At 38.1% G+C, this 23,507-nt stretch overlaps 1 protein-coding gene across 1 annotated transcript in view; it reads left to right on the forward strand.

Annotated features, from left to right (window-relative positions):
• The window catches only part of igf1ra (insulin-like growth factor 1a receptor), a 98,081-nt gene that overhangs the window by 47,066 nt on the left and 27,508 nt on the right, over positions 1–23,507 (forward strand). The window contains exon 3 of the mRNA XM_084409813.1: positions 21,799–22,102. Coding sequence (XP_084265939.1) covers positions 21,799–22,102 — 304 coding nt within the window. The remainder of the gene's footprint in view (positions 1–21,798; positions 22,103–23,507) is intronic.

Genomic DNA, 23,507 nt, shown 5'->3' on the forward strand with positions numbered 1-23,507 from the left:
ACATATCTCAAACTATATCACTTTTTTTTTGAAGCACAGCAAGAGATAGAGGGAGGGAAGGAGGGACCGAGGGAGAGACAGCAGAGGTTGTCAGTGATGAAAACAACTTGTCTGTTTATCAGCGCATGTGTGTAATTGCTTACAGAAAGAGACACTTTGAAAATCCCAGGATGAAAAGGAAGGATAGAAAAATAGGAAAACAAAACCAGACCCCCCTCTTCTCCCACTGGCTGTCAAATTTGGCTGTGGTCCTTAGTCTATAAATCCCAGTGCCAGCAGCTGGAGACAGAGTGAAAAACAGAGAGGACGATAGTCCAAGAGAATGAAAGAAATATATATATATATATATATATATATATATATATATATACACACACAGTTGATACATATACAGACAGAAAGAGGGAGGAGACGGCTATCTTATGAATGAAGATCATATGAAGACTTTCTTTGCAATGACATTTCTTAAGTAATGTCTTAAGGAATCACGTACAATAAGACCAGCAATCTGTATCAAGACAGTAAACAAAAGTTTAAAGTATTCAATTTTGACTTTAAGCTTTGGGTTTTTGGCATTTCTGGTAGCGTATTCGTATTAGTTAGTTATTGCTGTTTAGTTAGTTGTTTTTAAAAATTTTCTTTTTATTTCAGTTAAAGGTATAGCGGAGGATTTTCCCGAATTTTAGAAAAGAACCGCCCTCTCCACTTTTTGAAAAAATGCACATGCGCAACACTCTACCTGCTCCCGAGAGGGAACGCCTATTAAACGTGTGCACGAGAGAGCATGCACGAGCTAATCATAGCTTGCATTAACTTTTACTAGCAGTGATTTTAAATGGATTTCTCCAAATAGCATGCCAAACTTTACCTGTCAAGTAGAAACTTCGCGACTGAGGCATCAGTGGGAAGCCCAACCTGTGTTTTGAGCGCACGCCATCGTGTGAATCGTGTGCACGAGCACGTACGACGGCCTTACGTAAACATATCACCAGAATGATTGACACTTAGGGGGACCAATAGTCTTGATGATCCACCCGGAAAAAGAAAATCCTCCGCTATACCTTTAAGGAAAATGTGTATTTCACTTTTATTTGATACTCTTTAACTCCGATGTAAGAATGGGTTGTTAAAAGCTCAGGGTTAGTAATGTTGTGCCCTTGAACAAGGCACTTAGCTTTAGGGTACACCAGATGATTGCATTTGTAATAAGTTCATGGTTATGTTCTGTGGAAACATTGCATGAAGGTCACAGAAGCAAATTCCACCAGTCCTGATCTTGTTTTTTAGATAAAGAAGCAACATATTTGATCGCACTTAAGATGGATTAAGCTGTGGCGATGCAGGAATGGATTTATTTAATGTGTTGGAACAAGGTCTTGATACCGAAACAGACATTTACAAGAACCAGATCCACAGTTTTTTTAAAGCTGAATCTGATATTGGTTTGTGGAGATGTCATGCAGAGACACTTAAACAGGACAAGGAGAAAATTATAGAGGAGAGCTGGCCTGAGCTCCTGGTTCATCATTAGCACCTCTCTGCTCTTCAGGAGACACGTGTCCTTTTGGAGAAAGCCAGACGATAAAGCACACAAGCTGCAGTTGTTATAATAAACGCCACACTAGCGCACAGCAGAGTTATAAAGTAATCAGGGCTCGGGGCAAAAGTGTCAAATGCTGAAAAGATATTTCAGATGTGCTTTTGAGATATTCTCGATTCTCTGGATTTAAGAATCGATATCGGTTCATCAAAATAAGAACCGATTTAAATTGAGAAATGGATATTTTTTTTACCCAGCCCTAGTCAACAGTCTAATTTATGGAAGCTTGTTTCTGCCACAGAATAAAACATTTTAAAAGATAATTGCGACTTTTTATCTCACAATTCCGAGTTTACATATCTCAATTCTGACTTTATTTCTCAGAATTGTGAGATATAAAGTCAGAATTGCGTGATATAAAGTCACACTTGTGTTATAAAGTCAGAATTGCGAGATATAAACTCGCAAGTGCAAGAAATAAACTCACAATTCAGACTTTTTTTTCTCGCAATTGCGACTTTTTATCTCCCAGTTGCGTGTTATAAAGTCAGTATTTGCGAGATACAAACATGCAACTCTGAGAAAGTCAGAATCTGAGTGTGTATGTGTGTGTGTAAATAAATATATATGCAATTGCGACTTTATAACGCAGAATTGTGACTTTATATCATGCAATTCTGAGATAAAAATGTTGAATTGTGAGATAAAAAGTAGCAATTACTACTTGTTTTTATTCTGTGGTGGAAACAAGCTTCCATACTAAATCACTGTCTACTGTTGTTGTATTAAAATGGATCATGGACTTCCAGCCAAATTTCATTTTATTATTCATTTAAAAAATCGAATTAATAAATTTAATTCGACTGTTTTATTTTTATGAAATCTAAGGGCTTATTTCTTCTGTTGTTGATACAGAGCATGACTTTTCAGTGATCTTTTTTTGAACTACAGAAGAGCATGTGATGATGGCGTGGGTTATTAAAAGTGTCATTCCTGAGCAGTGAGAGCTTGCAGGCAGGTGAGTTTGGTTAAGATTCAACAGGAGATGAAGAGAGGCATGTAAAGTCATTAAAAGGCTTCAGGTGTGGCTGGCGCTCCTCACACTCGGCTACAAGAATGTCAGCCCTCGGGTGGAATGGGCTGCTGTGGAATTTGCCTTCAAGCTGCTGGTCTGGTTTGTGTTTTGCAGCTTCCAAACACACACTGATATACTATGGAAAAAAAGGTGGAATGGCATGTGCGTAATTGTATTTATTTTTATGTAACTGAATATTTATTTTCTTATTTTAAATGTAGTCATATAAAAAAAAAAAATTTCAAAGACTTTCTTTTGTGGAACACAAAAGGAGATGTTTAGCCGAATGTCCAAGCAGCTGTCCCTATAGGGAAAAGAGAAGCGTGGATGGACATACTGCCAAACATCATCTTTTGTCTTCGTTCAGGGTTGGAATGACATAAGGGGGAGTAAAAGATTAATTTCTGGCTAAAATACCCTTTAAGCAAGATTTGCTTGTCTGTGTTAGACAAATGTACACCGTGTAATCTGTCTTTGTAGTGCCAAAAGTTAGCATATTTCTCTCGATCAGTATCTTTGATTGATGGATCGCACTCGCGCTCTGGTAGCAGCATGTTGTTAGCAGGTCTCGTTTATGTGAGATGGATTGAACTGACATCGTTGATCCTGTTGTTCATTTGAATTTCTCTTTCACCACCTGTTTCTATTTCTATCATAACAAATGACTTACTGCTGATTGAAAACGACCAGTCCTATATATATAGAAGAACAACTGACTCCACTGTGCATATGCTTCGTGTGAGACTATCCATTCATTGGTGAGCTGTTGTTGTTTATTGGCACCTGACGAGGATTTTTCACAAGGTGTGATTGCAGATGGTTTGTTTTCTTCACATGGCTTGGTGCCAGTGTAAACCATGATTCATTTGATCAACTGTGACTTCATTGTTTACTGTAGAAATTATAGTCAGCATTGACAAACGAGGCATTCATACAGAGCTCAACAATAATGATGACCTGAGGCCTGTTCTGTGTTGTAACTATACGTCTTTATGCCTTACAAACATAAACCTTTGCTTTGTGATGCACTGAGGAGCGAAATTGTAATATCGCATAAACCTTTTGCGAATAAAGCAGCGTTTCCATCCAGCGAGTCAAAGAGAAGAAAATCGTCACTTCCTGATAAACTGCCGGTAAATATCAATAAACCCGTTAGATTTCTTTCTGAGGGCGGATGCCTGCTGTTTGGAAACGCAGTCGTGTAAGACTGTTCAGGGAGGTAATTATACTTAACCACTTTGATGACAGACTTTGCTTAGGCATTTAAAAATGACCAAAACAACATTTCAGATGCTGTGCAACGAGATCGGTCTGCTGGCTAGTACAGTTATAGCGTCCCATCACACAAAGTCACATGATTTTTTTGATGCGCATCAAGGAATTTATTTGGTAAGTGTGTTTCCATTATAGTTTATGCGCATGTTTTCCCATCGGATAAAAAATGGATCCGACTCAAACGAGCGCTTTAATGTGCATTTTTTTGAATTTATGCGCATCCTGTCGTTTCCATCCAGCAGTTTTTTATGCAATATCCCAAAATGCGCATTAAAAAAAAAAGGTAAATGGAAACCTTGCTATTGTTAAGCTGGCTCACTTTTTGTCAGTTGAATTGGCAAAAATTATTTGTGAGGCATCGGGTAGATTTGGTTTAAAATTACAAATAAATTAATAATTTGTAAAACACATTTATTATTAATAATATAAAATATATTTATCATGTTGATTTATCTAAATAAATAAATAAATTTTCCAAAGAAATATAATGTGTAAATATTATAATGTATAATGTGTAAATATTATATTGTAAATAAATATTACTTAAAAAAAAAAAATGTATTACAAAAATATAAATATTATTAATACATTTTAATATATATAAATATTTTTTTATTGTTAAGCTGGCTCACTTTTTGTCAGTTGAATTTGCAAAAAGGCATCGGGTAGATTTGGTTTAAAATTACAAATAAATTAATTTGTAAAACACATTTATTATTAATAATAAAAATGATATAAATAATTTAAATATATTTATCATGTTGGTTTATCTAAATAAATAAATACATTTTCCAAAGAAATATATAATGTGTAAATATTATAATGTATAATGTGTAAATATTATATTGTAAATAAATATTACTTTAAAAAAAGTATTTTTTTTTATTTTTTAACATACATTATAAAAATATATTACTACTAATTTTTTTATGTTGTGGGGCTACTGAAAATATTGCCTGGCCAAGTACAAATATGAGTTACTAGCCTGAAAAGATTGTGAAAAGTCCTTACTGTTGGGCCCTGGCACTGCAGTCACTGAAGACTTGTTTGATAGAATATAATCCATCTTTTTAGTTCTAACTCAAAGCCTGTCATTTAGCTCATATTTGACAAGGAGGGTTTAGGTGTGGTTATGCCAGTTGGATAATTTGTTGGAAAATTCAGCTGTGGTACCACTGACGAGCCAAGCCGTGGACAAAGACACGTGCTGCTGCTTGTGCTTTCAGGTAGTTCCCTGTATTCTATTAAGACAGACAGAGCCCTTTGTTTGTGTGTAGTTTCCACATGCACGCCCATCTGAAAATCAAAGGCTTCAGTATTTTTGCTGGTGGGATACATGAAGCTCGGTGTGAACAGAGCTGTGAATGAGTCCCGCCTCTTCTCTGTGCATTTTACAGAAACGTAAAAGAATACAGGAAAATCCGTTTTCAGACACCCTATTAAAAGAGCTCTTGTAAGCGAGCTGTGTGTATGTATGGGTGTATGGATGTGTATGTGTGTGCCTGTTCAGTTAAGCCATTGATTGCAAAGCATGAATGAATCTGTAGATGCTCCAGGCGGGGAGCAGTGTTCAGGCTTTCAACAGACTCCCAGAGGAGATGCTGGTCTGCTTTAAAGTGAGTGCGGATAAACAGTCACAGTAAGACACAAACATTCACACATGCTCTGATTCTCTGGTTTCATTTCACTATAGTAGGGCGGGGCGATAAAGCTGAAATAAATAAATATAGTTTATATAGTATTTATGTGTGTAATAAAAAAAATATATATACACACACACTATGTAGTGTACACACATTATATAAACAAACTTTTGTTAGATGCAATCAATCGATTTTACAGCCCTAAATTGTACAGTGTATATAAATAAAATTTATACAAATTGAGTGATGAGGCAAATTAATCGCTGAATCATAATGTTTACATTTACTCAGATTCGATCAAATAAATAAATGAAATGTACCAACAAAATAAATTAAACGTACCATTTAATGTTTTGGGGGGTTGGGGGGGTGTCTGTGTTTGTCATAAATACCTCCGTGTCCTTCTGAGTCACAGGCTGTTTTCTTTACTACTTATTGTTAGTTTCTGTACAATGATACAGTCAGTGTAGTTGCCTGAAGCGTCGCTCTCGCGCTCCTTCTGTTTCTGAGATGCCAGAGAGAGTGGCCCCCGTCTGGTCGAACCCAGTACTGCTCCTGTCCCATCCAGCCGAGTGTGTGTGAGGTCTCAGTCTACAGGGAAACAAAGGGCATATTTTTCAGTTTGGAGGCCCTGCAGTGGGCTGGAGCTCAGTGGTGCTGCATTGCCTTGTCAGTGTCACAGTTGAGAGAGAGAAGGGAACCGGGGGCTGGGGTGAAGAGTGGGGGAGGGGGGGGGTCACTTCATGCTTTTTCAGTGCTCCTATGTTTCCCCTAGCTGTGTTCGTGGCACAACATTGCACAATGGGGGCTTTTGTTTGTTGGGGGGTGGAAGCGGAGGCTATTCTATTTCAATCATTTCTGGAAGTCCTGTGTTTGCGACGTGGGGGCTTAATGCTTTCCTGTGGCTGTCTGTTGTTCCCTCTCTCTCCTTTTATTCAGTCTTTCTCTCTTTTTAGCCTCTCTCCATCTCTCTTGCTTCATCTCCCTTTCAGTCTTTATGTTGCTTCTCACTTGTCTGCCTCCTCATTGCCTTAAAGGGATAGTTCACCTAAAATTAAGAATCTGTCATCATTTACTCGGCCTCGTGTCGTTCCAAACCTGTATGAGTTTCTTTATTCTACTAACACAGAATAGTAGTAATTTTGAAGACCGTGTTCGTCACTCTACTACAATAAATGGGAACTGGAGTCATTTTTCACTGAAACTCTTCGCCTTCAGTTGCCGTTAACAACTGCATTCAGATCATTGACTCAAGAGCCGAATCAAACTAAAGTGCAAATTATACTTTGGTTTTTACACCGAACGCATATATATAATTTGATGATGTTGATCATGAATTACAAGTGTTCATCACATGCGCAAGAGAGGAGGAGGGGGGGGGTCAAAGTAGACCTTGTTCGCAGGCACTCATTGAAGACCATAGGCTGGCATTATGCAAATTTGTTACATTGTTACGTAGGTATGTAACAGGAAGAAGACTGGAATTTGCTGACGACTTGTTTCGGCAGTTCAGAATCAATTCTTTCTTTTAGAAGACAATAATATTTTGTCATGCACTTTGATCTTTAAAACTTTGCAGACCTTTTACATTCACAAACAGCTATAGTGTACACTGCATGAAAGGTAATATTAAAAAAACATAATAGGGGCTCTTTAACATAAGCGATTGTCAACGTGGGTGATTATTATTGCAGTCTTTTCCAGTTTATTTTAACTGCATGAAACAGCGGCCTGGGCCAGTGTTGCCATCTTGTGGAGTTACTAATTAATGCAATAAAATTTGATGCGCTAATGCGTAGTATGCACGGTTAGAAAAAATGTTCTTTGCGCGTGTACTATGCTGATGATGAAATTTACGCAATTGTACGAAATTTGTACGCATGACTTGTGTAGACCACTTTTATGATACTTTTGTGGTACTTTTGCTTCTGCTCGAAGCTTGAAACCTCCGGTCTCCATTTATTGGAATTGCAACGGAAAGAACGATGAGTTCAGCCTCCTTTTGTGTGACACCGAAGAGAGAAAGTCCAAACACATTTTGAATGGCATGAGGATGAGCAAATGCGACTGTATGTGTGCAGACTGGACATGAGACGACGAGTGCACTGAAGAGGTGAGTTGGCCATCTGCCCTGCTCTGCTTTCCCGCCACGTGCTTCTAACCCCTTGATTCCTCCTGTCGTGCTTCGAGCACATTTCACCTCTTCCTTACGCAGAGCTCTCGCAAAAGCTCCCCCTTAATCTGACTAAGGGCTAATCTGTTTTGGGATGGGGGGGCCAGACGAGGCTTACAGCCACCAGACTGGCTGACTCACTCCATCAAACAACCGCCTTCCCCACCTCCCTCCCTCCATCCATCCATCCATTCGTCTATCCATCATCCTGCCGGCGCTGCCAGACAAGAGACACCTGTCTGCTACAGAGATCAATGTTGCCAGCGGTGGAGGCCTGTCTAAATCAATGATCACCTCTCTCTTATCCTGTGCATGTCACACTGTAGTTATTGGTGTATTTAAATGATTTTGAATCTGTATCCTATATAGGATATGGTTTGATTTCTGCTGTTTTATTAAGTTAGCCTTTCAGTTTCATGAGAATGAGTGAGAAAGCGAGAGAGATATTGAGAGAGAGAGAAGTAAACAAACTCTGAAAAGAGGAGGTGAAAGAGGAGAATAGAATAATGATGTCACCGTCAGCCAATGAGAAGCGCGCACCATAGAGCATTTAAGGGCTGTCAGCTGTCCTTTTCCATCCTCATCACAGTACACACACAGTGACTATGTTTGGAATGGAATACTAACTGCACAATATAAACTACATGCTATTTTAAAATAAAATAAATAAATACAATTTAAACTGTGGAACAGCAGCTATTATGCAATGTTAACCATTTCAAACAAGTATGCTACGTTATCACATCATTGCATAATATTACATGTTAGTAGTGTCTACAGTTATCATTCCGGGGGTAAATAGTTATTTTGTGTAACGTTGCGCTGTAAGACAGAGGTTTGGAAAATGAATGGATGTCTTAACTTTGATCTGATCAAATGATAGTCAAATAGAGATGAAAAGTTTGCGGTCGCTAAGCTTACCAAGGCTGCATTTATTTGATCAAAAATACAGTTAAAAAGTTAATATATAACTATTTTAATATATTTTAACATGAATTTTCAGCATCATTTCTCCAGTTTTCAGCGTCACACGATCCTTCAGAAATCATTCTGATATACTGATATGGTGCTCAAGAAACATTTCTTATTATTATCAATGTTGAAAACTAATATTTTTCGGGAAATCGTGTAAGGATTTTTTTTATGAATGTAAAGTTTAAAATATCTTGTAGGTTATCTGTGCATTCAGCATATTCAGAAAGCCTGCAGGCTGTACACGGTATCCACACTACAGTGCACACCGCAAAAATGTAGTATGTTAGCAGGCTAAATATTGCCATTCACTCATCTTCTCTCTTATTTTGATTCAGGCACTATTTTAAACTTTCTTTCTCATCAGTTAAAACCGTACTACAAGTAGAAGTGGTCATTGTCAGTGCTTATAACAGGCAAAATGCAGGCAAAATCCCTAAAACTACATTGTACATTTGTTATAACAATTTGAGAACAAATCAGTTTCAGATATTGAATCTTAAATGTTAAAGCTTAATTTAAAAATGTAATGGTGCAAACATGTATAAGCTGTCCCTTTGAGGAGATACATATTGACTGATGAGGACTGATAAGGATGTGATGAGCTGTTTTAATTAGAGTGATGAGGTTTTGTTCTTTGTGTTCGGCAGATTCTGTGAGGGTTGACATACAGGCTGATTCATGCAGACCATAAACACTACCTTTTTTCACACTCAGCTGCACATGTGTAACTGCATTGCCTTATTTAGCCGTGAAGTTAATGAGGACAATCTATTACGAGGCTCATTGTTTACCACAGTAAAACAGCTGCTTAGTGTAATCAAATCTTTTTAATCCCAACTGTAAGCCTTATGGTGTAGTTCACAGTCCTCCGTAACAACAGGGGGCAATAACAGAGTATTGCGATCACAGCTTCCCTGCTGTTTACATTGGTTTGTATGCGGATGAATCTCACATAATTCATTTCAGCCCATAATCAAATATATATATTTTGCATACCATTGTGATTTAAAATTCATGTCAATTCATTTCTCTTGTATCGCCATACTGCAAAAATCTTTACAATCATTTCTATAATATTGACTTTTTCAAATATAAGTATTCATGCATCATGGTAGTTTAGTACTGCCTTCTGTTCTGAAAAAAGAAAAAAGAAAAAAACAATAATTTGCACCAAAAAAATCTAAATGGCTTTGTTTTCTACATCCAAAGATAAATTCTCTTCTTCTGATTTTTAGGTGAAATATGACCTAGACATATCGTCATGAATGGTGCCAAAGTTGTCATTCAAATAATTTTAGCCCTAACCAGAGATTACACTTTGACTTTTATGAATATTAGCTCTACTTTTATCTTTGATATTATAGTGTCTGTGACATGAACTCAGATAACGTTTCGGTGTAATGAAAGTTTGTTACGTGGCGAAGTAAGATCGCTGTGTCGGCTTTCAAGTGAAATTGGGCCTGTGGCGTTTTGGCTCTGGGTTTAAACCTGTGGTTCTGTGTCCCACTTATCAATAAAGACAGAATCTCATCAGTCCATTTCACATGAAAGCACAGAAAAACAAAGCTCTGAAAGGAAGAGGGGAGGTCGAGCTTGCTCAGCTCACTAAAGCCAGCTGCTGCCTCTGAGGGTGATTGTGCCGCGGGTCTTGTCCCTCTCTGAGAACAAAAACGGGCCACACACACAACCTCTCTGCTCCTCTCCCAAAATAAATAAAGGAGCAGAGGAGTCTGTATACATGTGTGTGTGGTGCCAGATGATGAATAAGTAGCCACCAGTCGCCCTCTTGAAGTCGGGGACTCTAGCCAGAGCAGCAGCAGTGGCACGCACGCTATGCAACGACCCAAAACTAGACAGAGAAATGTAGCATAATCTGTCAGCATGGTTTTCATGACAAAAAACCCCTGAGACTGCAATATTCGTTTTGTTTGTGTTCACTGTTCGCACACATTTTGCTTATTTTATTGTAAATTAAAACTAACAAACAAGAAGTATTGCTTTAAAAACTAATTTAACAGGTTTTGTTAAAGGTAGAGTTGGCCGTTTAAGAGAGGTTACAAATAGCAAGCTAGCTTTGAAAGCATACGATCCCACCCTCCCTTCAGAGCCACGCCTCCTCCAAAACACACAAACACCCTCAGTCTGAGCAGAGTCTGCAAAGCGTCATGAGAGACTGCGGTAAATTACATAGCATATAACATGACAATAATAATGAACGTAAATAACTTAAAGAGCTTGGACTTGTACCACCTGACTGCTGCAGTAAGTAAATATCAGCCAATTATTGGTTATTGTTTCTGAAATTAGTTGAATACAAAGCTGAAAAGGAGTAGCATTAAAATTAAAACAAATTTGAAAATGCAAACCAATACTAACCTTATAAAATCTCAACTTTTAAAAAATTGTTTTCATATTCCCCCATGCTTGCGCACATTACATGCACTCTGACATGCACAAACCATTTAACGCAATTTGGAGATTTGCTATCACCATCTGTCAGATTAGCAGGTCGCTAATGACCTTGTCAGTTTTTGAGGGTAGAGCTGCTGCATCATTTAATCTAGGTTCAAGGAAGAGCCCGGTATATGACTGCCGCCAACATCCGCTTTAAATGTCAGGCCAAATATTTATGCGCTCAACGCTGGATTACTGTCTCCTTCAAGTAAACATAAAATGTAGATGTGGCGTTTTGACTCCAGATGTTGTGCTAGTAAAGTGTGTGTGTTCGCCATGCTAGGATGAAGAGTGTGCCAGCGCTATTGAAGTTGTTCCGCAGCGCTATTGATGACTGTCCGCAGAAACAGGGCTTGACAGAAGCGATCCGTTGAACTCAAAGACTCCTGATTGAGCCTGAAAGGAGACAAGACTCTTGCTGTGACTGCACATGAGAGAGAGAGAGTGTGTGTGTGTGCCTCTTAAAGAAATAGTTTACACAATAATACAAATCCTGTCATTTATTTACCCTCATGTAGGGGTGGGCGATATAACCAAATTCTTATTTCACGATATGAGAAATTTTATTTCATGATAATGATATATATCACAATATAGTTAGTTTGTGTTTTTTATCTAATTTCTGTTTTTAAAAATAAGAAAAAAGAAACAAATTGCAAACAATAGGACAAATACAGTATAACAAAAATATGAACAAAAAAAATTTGTAAAGAAATGTAATAATCAAATAGTCTTCACTGTATGACTTAAATATAAATGTATTCTTATTAAAGCTAAAAAAAATTCAGTCAAGAAGAGCAAGTTATTTTGATTCGCATTAATGAGCGGCAGGTAGGTATATTAGGCTGCCGTCACTTTAAGACAAAACACAAGGATCCTTATACTGATACACATCCGGTCTCACTTGACATAACCAGCTGTGTTTACATGAATACTCCTATATTACATGAATATTTGACCATTGAAGTGCAATAAGACGTGAAAGAGAACTGAATTCTCGATCGCATGCTGAGAGACGCGGCTTTCTGTGCATGTGATTACTTTGTTCTTAACACTTTTTATCATCGAGCACTTCCCAAATTTGTGGTCTGAGAGAGGCAGCTTTCTGTGTGCGCAGCTATATATTTACATACTGCGATATACACAATATAGCAAAATCTCTAATGATAGACACTTTATACTGTGGGAACGATATGTATCGTCAGACCGCCCAGCCCTATCCTCATGTTGTTACAAACCTGAATGGTTTACTTTTGGCCATAGAACACAAAATCAGAAGTGTATCAGAATGTTCACCCTGCTCTTTTCCATACAATGAAAGTGGATAGTGACCAAATGGAGTAACAGTATTAATGTTCACAGGTGATTCCGCATTTTGCAGTTTAATATTTGCGCACACCCCTAGCAGGTATTTTACTACGAATAAAGTGTGTGTTGTGTGTTTTCAGTGAAATAGGTGTGTGCGTGCCGTTTCTGATGAGAGTGCGTTGATTTGTGAAGTGAGTCTGTGGCTCCGGGACAGCAGTGGGGTATTTTCTAACCCCCCATCATCCAGGCAGCGAGCAGGCGCAGGGCTGCCAGGAAACACAGCACATTTAATGAAGCAGATCTGGGAAGCCAAGTATTTTTAGCAAACTCTTGCGCTGAGAGGAAACACCTCCAAAAGCAGTGGAAAACCAAAATAAAACTACTTCTCCCCCTCTTTCTGAATCAGCCAGACTGTGGTGGCCCATGTCTGTTCGATTTTTGAGAACTGCCTGGCTTGTAGGAGCCTAGCGTGACGCTGGCACTGAACACAGTCTGGGTGTGTGTTTGTATAAAACTACATAGACTAGAGCTGTACTTAAAGAAAGAGAGATTGGCTGTCTGGGTAAGTCCAAAGGGTATTTTATTTTTTTGTTTTAATTATTTTGTTTTCAAATTGTTTATTACTTATGTTTATATTTTTTATAAATAATTTTTTTTATTTAGGTCTAACACAAAATACATTTACTTAAAATTTTTACTTTTCACTCCTTGTTATAGACCTTATTCAGATCAGCGTCATGACCGGTATGAAAGCGAGGCTGTGAGGGAAAGACTTACAGTGTTTTCAATGGCATCCGCTGTATAAAGTTCCTAGATCACTTATTTTCCACAGCTCATGTTGTCTGTAGTTTTTTGTCTACTGAAATTTTTTGGAAAGATATTTTTGCCTTGAACTGCCGCCTTATAGCGGTGGAGGGGTTTGAGTACCCGAATGATCCTAGGAGCTATGTTATCCGGGGCTATATGCCCCTGGTAGCGTCTCCCAAGGCAAACAGGTCCTAACTTAAAAATCCAAGATGGCGCTGCTGTGAATAAGGTCTATGTAGACCTAATACAATTCTTTTTTTTAATTATTTGATGCAAAAATATATACTTTTCTAGTTGTCTCAGACATTTTGGCCCTATTGCTGAGTCTTATTAAATCCTTTGTGTTGTGTTGCCCATGTTGTGTTTAAGTAGTCAGTCACCATGGTGAAAATGAAAGCTTTGCTTTGTCATAAGGGGCAGGTCTTTTCCGTAACAAATTTTCGCTCTCCCTCACACACATTATTCCTCTTTCTGTTTTTTTTTTTTTCTGAAGGTGAACGAGTGCATGTTGTTTGTGTAAGCTAGATGGCGGGAGAGAGAATGTTGGGATTGCCATGTTACTTCACATTTCTTCAAACCCGCACACATCTTATTTTGTCTGTGCCATAAACATATGGCACCAAACTCCAGTGACCTGTTTGCAGAGGCAGGTGTGCGTTTATTGGTTTTCCCTGCCTAGGTCATGAGCCTTGTGGGATTGAGTGGAGGAAACATCCATCTCTCTATGTGTACTGTTGTGGTTATGCCGAGTGTCTAGAATGATCCCAAGCGGGATTGTGTTCCCGGATAAGGATGTGGCTTGATGGAGCCAGGGGTCCGACCGCAGGTCTGCTTAGGGTCCTGTATCAGTGGAGAGTATGGCTAACAGTCTGCTGTTCAGAGCGCTGTCAGTGGTAACCTGAGATTGCTTGAGTGCACATGCTTACACACACGTAAGCACTCGAGGGGATTTGCACATACATGGGCACAATCATACTCCATATATTGGACATTGCTGTCTCGTTTATACATGCCTTTGTAAGGTGTCTGATTTTTAAAAAAAACATTTTTTAGTATTCCATTGTTAAATTGGAACAATTATTCCATTGTTAAATTCCACTGTTTCATAACCGAACAGAAGCATCTTAAAAAAAACAATGACAACAGAACAGTGGGTTATAATACTTTAAGTATAAAGTAAAATAAAAGTCCAAAACAAAAGTAAAAACAAACATTCAGCTGCTTTGTCAAAGTTGAACATAATCTTTTCATATTGTTTTTTAAAATCTTAATAATGAATAATTATAATAATAATTATTGTTCTTTATAATTATTAAATATAAGTGGTTAAAATGAACAAAAAACAAAATTAAGTAAAAGTGAAGTAATTAAGTAAAATTAAGTAAAAGTAAAAACATAAAAAAAGAAAGAAAATATAATCCTTTTAAAATATTATCTATAAGTAATTATATTGAATTATAATTAATAAATATTCTAATTGGTTATAATTCACACAAAATAACATACCATAAATATTTGTTGTAGAAAAGTAATTTTTTCCCTAAATATATATATTTTTTTAGTATTATCCATTAATGCTATATGTTTGTCTAAATCTTAAAAACACTAGTCACTTTTGTTCGATGTTTAGTCTTTCATTTCATCAAACAAGCACAGTTCAGCTGTTGGCATATGTAATTATGATGGTTACAACACCCCCCTCACTCTCCCGGCACTAGGGAGGACTTGTTTACCACTTTTCTACTTCAGTCAATGACATGCCAATCATCGTGGACCTCCCCCTCTGGTCTCCAATTGGTCCAACTCCTAGTCCCCGCCCCTTCAGCACTTACTATCAAAACACAGAATGAGGTAGTATGCTGTGCTAGTGCAAACATCAGGCTTTAATCATGACTGTTATAGTTATAATTATTACTTATAACAACAATGATTGGATTGTTTGGATATTATATCCAAATGTACATCATATTATTATAATATTATAATATTATATCATATTATATTATACAAGGAACTACTGTTATTTACAGTTAATTCTATTTCTCTCTGCAATCAAACATGGTGTTCTGTCAAATTTGTTGTCAGCATTTAATGTCATTCCAAATCCATAAGAACAAAAATAGAGGCAAAAATGAAGATACTTTTAATATTCTCATTATTTTTGTCCATCCATCCATGAAAGTTATGTTATCAGCATGTAAAAAAAAAAGTACTTAAACACATTGTAAATGTAGTCCATATAAATGAGGTTGAGTAAATCATGCATCAAAATTAGCATTACTTAGTGTTATATAGTATTAATCTCAATCTAGATCTGGATATTGAAATGAACGGTTGCAGACTTTGATCTAAACATCCCTGTACTTGTTAACAAATCCATCTGCAACTTGCATGATTTAATAAATTACTGTTATTAAAGATGCAACTCTGTGAATCTTTTATTGCAAAATGTGTAACATGCATGATCCCAGACACGTTTGTTGCCTTAGTCAGGGCGTCTGTCTGCATTTTTGTGCTCTCCCTCAGTGGATTTGTTTTTCACCATAGAGGGGACATTCGGTAGTCTGCCTGCACTGGGGCCTCTCGCTGGGTCACGTTATCCCAAATCTAAGATTACAAACATCTCTCAGCGATCCATGTCTGCGTGTATGTCATGTCTGCTTCAGCAAAAGAAGCGAGATGATCTTCCAGATGCATGTACAGTATCTGTCATTTAGGCATACAGCATGATGAGTTCGGCTTCAGTGCTGCGTTCGAGTGTTGTGGAATTCAAGACGAGTTAGCCTTTTTTTTTCTTCTCATGCGCATGTGCTGTAGCAGAGTGACGCACAAGCATTTTTTATTCCCTCAGTGCCCTGAAATGTGTTTTTGTGGCTGGTGCCGAGCCCAAGAGGATTAACATTCTGCTCTGAGATTACCCGTTTTGAACATTCTAGTTATTCTTCACATAGCCCACTGAGTTAAGACCCTAAGACAGAACGGCATCCAAGTGTGTCAGTGGTTTCGTCCAGGGATAATAACACTGTTTTTACCGCATTCCTCTCAAAAGATTGCGTCAATCCAGAAGATATTGCGCTTATTAACCTTTTATATCATCAGCCCCTGTGTCATTTCAGCTGCTGCTGAGGACGTCTGTGTGCTGTTGTTCTCATCGTAGCGGTTTGGTCTATGTGGTCTGAGCGTTCGGCTTTCACAGACAGAGAGGAGAAGGGAGGGCTGGTCAGCAAGCGGTTTTCTCCCTCATGACTGCTCAAAGGAGCAGACAGGGTCAGTCACATCAGGACCGTCACGCCACAGGGCGTTGCGCAAGTTTGACTGTTTCGCTAAACAGGCCAGATAATGTGTAATCTTTACGTTTAGCGAGTTGTTTCTGTGGTATTAAATGCTTTTGTTTTTTGATCTACTATCAACTTGTTAGGTAATGCACTATTTTTGTGAAGTAGTGGAAGCCCACCAAGCCGAAGTAGTGTATGTAAATAGGGGTGGCACTCCCACCAACTATAAATAAAAGGCCATATCATTGGTTTACCACGAGAAAATGAGGTAATGTACTGATTGTGATGCTGTGTTTTTGTTTTTCTCCTCATTCATTCTTCAGTCAGCCATAACAGTCTTCCTTTCCAGCAGAAGGCATGCATGTCTGAAATATTTCCTCGCTGAGGAATCGCTGTAGGTGTGGGACGGAAGAGCAGTTTGCTTGGAGTGCCCCCTTTTGGTGGCATTCCAAATAATGAATAACTTCCTGCTTCCACTCACTACGATTGTGTATGTAAAAGGATTAGAGAGCACCAGCGAGCCAGGAATGCTTATGTTTAGGCTTTTTCGCTTGAGCATAATTCAGTTCTCAGGTAGTTAGAGGACGATGAGATATTTAAGGAAATGTGAACGAGTCGGTTAGGTTTGGAATTAGAGCTGGAAAGTGTGCTGCTATTAATAGTCCATAAAAGGGCCATGTGGCTATTTAAGGAAATGCAGTTCTCATTTACAGCTTTACAGCTATGCCTGTTTTGTGTGTGTGTGTGTGTGTGTGTGTGTGTGTGTGTGACGTATGATAGAATATTCCTAATACTAGATTTTTAGGATTATGGCTTAAAAGTTGAGCAGTTTTTTTTCAAAATTATCTTGTGCTCTGTTTTTTGTTTTCAGTAAACACAGATTAATGTGTACTTTGATGAGATGATACCATCTAACTTGCATATGGACGCACGCAAAGTTTTTGACTTTCACACAAAGTCGTGATGAAATGTAGGGACAGATCTTTTCCTCTGTATTGTGACATTATAGAAAAAGAAAAAAATGTTGGGTGTGTTCTTGGTTCCATGCGTCGGTTGTTGATTGGATTTTGACATGTTTGACATTCCCGTGGAATCTTATTGGTTCACAATTTTGCTTCTCATAACTGTCTGTTACACATGAAATATCTTCTGTATCTGTGATTGGGTCATGCAGTGCAGCAGTTTTGTGTTTAGCATGAATAAATGACACAAACTTCAGATATGGGCTAAATACTTTTTATTATATTGTTTTGCATGTGGCTAATGGTTGTTTTGGAAGGTTTTTACAATTGTTTGTTGTTTTTCTCTCACTAAACTTAGGAATTAAACTAAGGAATGTTCTAGTAATTTCTGCAGGGTGGCTTATGATGTGGCAGAATGTGCTGAAGAATGCTAAGCATCTCAACTGGCTGGAGTAGGAAAAGTGTCTCCACCCAGTCCAATTAAGTCCTTGCTGATGTTTGTTTCACTGTGGAGAGTCGAGAGTGTGTAAAATCACGTCCCAGTGCTGTGGGATCTCCTCATTGAAACTCTTTTCATTTGTAAGCCAATTGGCAACTAAGTAAACATACACTGTGATGGGAGTGAGGACAGATGCGGTAAGATTAGCATGTCTCTGAGAGGCTTTTGTAGTAAAAATACAAACACAGAAGAAAGTGTCCTTATGTGGTGGGAGTAGTGAAGGTCAGGTTGTGCAGAGGGGGACATGTTTTCGCAGGATAAATCTAGTTATTTCAATAGGAATCCCTGCAATCTGTAATTTCACATGAGGGCGAAGGTTTTTCCCATGCAGGTTTCGCAACAAGTTAGTCACGCAAATTCACAGCATTGACCAACAGAACAGTTACTTCTGTGTGAGCTGTGCTTCATACATTGCTATACTGTTGACAATAGACAATGGACCTTTTTTGTCCATGAAATTTCACCAAAATGTCGCTAATGTGGCAGCAACTTTACTGCCAGTTTTGCGCCATAGCCGTACCTCGGGGAGAAAATGCAGTGGTGGATTTCTACCAGAGTAGGCGGCATGCAATAAGCATCAGGTGCGCCTCATTGAGCGCTGTGTGCGCCGTGCCTCTCCTCTTGACCCACCCGCTCTTGTCATGAGCCTGGACGTAGGCTAGCCGGTAGGGCTAGGATGTTGATGATTTGAGGGGATGTATAAGCTCAATCCTCTGAAATCCTGCTCGCACCAACTAAATATGTGTCATGAGCAGTATTCATTTCACACATAAACAAAACTGTTATAATTCTCCTGTAATGTCGTACTGCATGATGTGAGATCATAAATAAAAGGGGAAAATCCCATGTAGATGTTTCTTTGGCTGTGCCCTCTGAGCCTGCTGCTAGGCGGAGTGCCAGGAGACTGTTGCCGGGCGACCAGAAGTGCTGTGCCATGCGGCTTAGTTGCCTCCTCATTTTGAGCTGATGCCTCTGGCTGCCTAGTTAGTGCTTGGAGTCCCACCTCGGGTGGCAACCCACCCATGCAGACCTTTCAAGGGTATCTGCACGTATGCTTTTCCTAGAACTGCCATCAAATTCCAAGTTCCCATTAAAAAATGGCTAAAATGTGAGGGTTATCATTTTATAAACTTTGTTTTTGTCAAAACTTGTATTATTTAAGCTGTTAAGTTGTTTAAATAATTTTTTTCTGGTTTTTGGTTTTGGACGTTGGAATTGTTTCAAAACCACGGTGTAACCTGTCATTTTTATGTTTTTTATTTTTTCTAAACAATTTATACTGCTGATTCTAATATTTTGAAGAATTTAAAGAGAATCAAAGTGTTTTTTTTTTTTTTTACCTGTCCTGAGTTTGCCGGTATGAATACCTAACATTGTTTTCAAGAGGTGTGTAATTACTTTTCAACACAACCAGACTATTTTGGATGATTTTTTACATTGCAGAACAATATAACGTGCAAAATTTAGGCTATTTTGATTTTGGCCAGTAAGCAAACCAGAACACCTTAGCAATGTCCTAGCAACCACCTAGCAACTATCCACTATCCGATCAGAGTCAAACTATCAGCTCTCCTCTCCTCTTGTGCTTTTCCCACCCTTTCTCTCTCTGTCTTATATTACCAACAGTCTCCCATTGCTCGCTCAACGTAAGTTATTCCATTGGAATGCTTATTGATCCCACATATGTCAACAGTGTGCAAGGATCCCTTGACTCTCCTTAGCAAACAAGTGTGTACAATATGGCTTGTTGAAAACTTAATTTAAACCACCCTCCTATTTTTCATCCTTTTTTTTTTTGCACTGCATAAAAGTGACTTTCTCACGCTTTTAACAGATGCTGGTCTCTCATGGAAGTAGGCATATGGAGCATTTGGGGTTACATCATGATGTCAGTAACCTTTCCACAATGGAACTGATTTTTGATTTTTGTTTGTCAAGAACTGATTACAGAGAGCCTCCAAACAGACCCGTTTGTTTGTATGAAACTACAGTTCAAAGGCATTGTTTGAAAGGACAATGAACATGTTAAGACTAAATGTAGACAAAATTACAAGGATTTCAATAAAAACATTGTTTGTGCCATGTACAATACCTCTGAACATCAATCAATCAGTCTTGTTTTACTTTCCTGGGCATAATGCATTGCTGTGTGTTGCATGTGCAAAGAATTATTATGCTATCAGTCACAAGTTACATTTATATTTTAGACACAATATTGGCAATTACTCTGTCTATTTTTGTTCACCCTAATAGTTCAAAACAAAGTAAAAAAAAAAATCAACCGTTGCATCTCCGAACAACGCACACAAGTTACATTTCATTTCTGAATGAATCAGTTCCAAAACAATTGGCTGGGTGAATGATTCACTGACTCACTCAGTGTGTTTGAATGAATCAGTTCAGTGAATGATTCTATGACTAGCTCATAAAGACAGTGGCTGCGTTTAAGTCCATTCTTTTATGCCCTTCCCTTAAATGAAACGCCCTAAGCCCTTGATCACTTAGAATCTGCAGTGGAGCGGATTTATTATTTATCTAGTTTTTTATCTGTTTTATACACCATTCTATAATTGGCCTGTATGTATGCTTGGGCTGTTGGAGAAAATATAAAAAAAACTACACAAACGAAAATGATAACAATGCAATAAATTATAACTGTGTAAAAAAAACAACAACAAAAACCAGTCATTTTATAGCTACAAGTATTATGCAGTTACATGTCAAAATAACTGTAATATCAAACACTATGTGTGGGATGGGAGTAAATAAAAAAAAGTGCAATCTGTTGTAATGTCACAATCATGTTGCATTGTGGTCTATGGATCTGCCTGAAGTACATTGAGTAGACTCGCTCCCTCAGTCAAAATTGAGGGGTCGAGGGTCTGTCCTAATAAAATTCCCTCGTCCACTTGACGACGTTGAACGCACTTCAAAATGGAAGTGCGAGGTGAAGTGCTTAGGGAAGTTCGTGAGTGTCTAAAAGTGAAGTTAAACAGCCAATCACTTATTGGCTGTGACACTTGACACTTATCGCCACCTACTGGCATAAGGATGGAACATACAGAAAGAGTCCAACACACCAATGCAATCAGCACCCTTGGAACGCTGCACCGTCAATCAAATCTAAGAACTGTTGTATAACTGTTAGCTGGTGTTTCTCATTATGACACATTCCAGCTCAGTTAAAGCCCACCACAGATGGACCATGGCTTCTCGTTGGGCCCGGCCTCACTAGATGCTTCCCAAGCTAATAGTCCAAACTGCGGTCCATCTGCTAGCTAGACTTTTTGGCTTCATTTCTTGCTCTACTCTTCCTCTCCCCCTCCTCCCTATCCTCTAAATTCCCTCAACAGTATCTAACAGTAATAATATTTAGCTGTAATGAATCCAGAGCTGCAGTTTACTAACAAGGCTGGCACACAGCAACGCCAGGCCCTGCATCCTGACTTCACACAGGGCGTCCTCCTCCTCCTCCGTGCCCCGTTTCATAGCCGACCTCAGCCATTTTTGTTTTACAGTTAACTAATCTTAATGCTAGCTCCCCTCTTACTCCAGAACACACGCAGAGACACAAACAGAGATGAATAAAACACACAGGAGAATAAATGTTCTTTGATTCCTTAAACTAATCTTACATTAGTATTCGAATTCAACTTTTAAGCCTCAGAAGAACCTCTCGAATGTTTTTAACTCCAGAAAGCACGTTCAATTGATTTACAATGTTGCCTTTTATATTACTATTTATAAACTCACTCTTCTTCCTTGTAACCGCAACTGACATTTTTCTCTATATTTATGCTTTTCTTTTCCAGTGTGCCCAAAGAAGTGTGAGAAGAGGGCATGCACGGATGAGGGAAAGTGCTGTCACCCTCAGTGCCTGGGCAGCTGCACTGAACCACACAGTGATAAGGCATGTGCCGCCTGCCAGCATTACTTTCACGAGGACCGCTGCGTTGAGGCCTGCCCACCGGGCACCTACAAGTTTGAAGGCTGGCGCTGCATCACCATGGACATGTGTGCCCGTGTTCACCTACCCAGCGAGGTCGACTTCGTCATCCACAACGGAGAGTGTATGCCAGAATGCCCGCCCGGATTCACCCGAAATGAGACTGAGAGGTACGCCGCCAGAGCTGGATGTAGGGTTGCCTCATTAGACACCAGTGCCAAGAGTGTGTCTTTATGCTTCTGCAGTATTGTTAAATTAAAACTATTAAAAACCAATCATTTAAATAAAGCTGAAATAAAATATAAATATTAGATGAAAAACTTGAAAAAACTAAAGGTTTCTCTGGCAATTAACTGAATTAAAACTAATTAACTAATTTGCTTCTGCTTTAATAGGCTGTGCTGCATGTGGGTGTGACCACATTAGATAATGAGCTCAGACGAGAAAGACTGTACCTCTCGTTGGTTTGATATGGATTACATAATCAGAGAATGTTTGTTTTTGATTTAACCCTCATGTGGTGTTCAGGTCATTTTGACCCGGAGAGAATTTTCTTTTACCCCAAAATACTAGTTAATGTTATCGCTTTGGACTGAAACTTAGTTACTCTATTCACAGATGGTATAACTACTTCTCAAATGTTTTTTGACAATTTTCTTACTTTTTTCTTATATATTCTTACAATATATAAAAGTTTTTCAAAACAAAATTCCTGGTGAAAAATTTAAGTAGACTAGTGTGATCAACAGTGCCAATTTTCTTCAGATTTTATTTAATATTTCCCAAATTATTCAAAAATAATGTTTTTTTTACTCAAAAAATGAGATGCCTACTCTCAAATAAATGAAGCCTACAATTAATCAGATGCAAATAGAAATATAAAACCAGTGCTAATTGAAAAAGAACGAATTGACAAAAAGATTGAATCCAATATTGGGTGATAATACAACATAACAAGTGATTTATAAGCTATTTTTTGTAGGCCGGTCATTTTTGACCGAGAAGACCACAAGTGTGACAATGTGCCATTTTATACTAAATAAAAGTTTTTCTAGACAAAATTCCTGGTGAAAAATTAAAGTAGACTGTGATCAACAGTGCCAATTTTCTTCAGATTATATTTAATATTTCCAAAATTATTCAAAAAAAAAAAAACAATTCTCAAAAAATTAGATCCCTACTGTCAAATAAATGAGGTCTACGATTATTCAGATGCAAATAGAAATATAAAACCAGTCCTAATTGAAAGAGAACAATATTGGGTGAAAATATAGTATAATGAAAGATTTTTAAAGAAGCTATTTTTTATAGTCCGGTCATTTTTGACCGAGAAGATCCCGGGTGTTATAGGGTTTTGAACACCACACAAGGGTTAAATGGTTTCATTTAAAAGAAGACATTTCAAGCTTTCTATATAAATGGTTTGCATATCATATCAGTGGAAAGTAGATGCTGAGTTTAGAATATGCTCCTGAAAAAAGTTTGGAGACCGAGGTGGCAGAAAGTGCCGGTTTCTTTGTTTTACAAAATCACGTTTTGATGTGAGTGTACAAAAAAAAAAAAAGTAGGTTACAG

Source organism: Rutilus rutilus (assembly GCF_951802725.1).
Source record: "Rutilus rutilus genome assembly, chromosome: 5".
NCBI lineage: Eukaryota > Metazoa > Chordata > Actinopteri > Cypriniformes > Leuciscidae > Rutilus > Rutilus rutilus.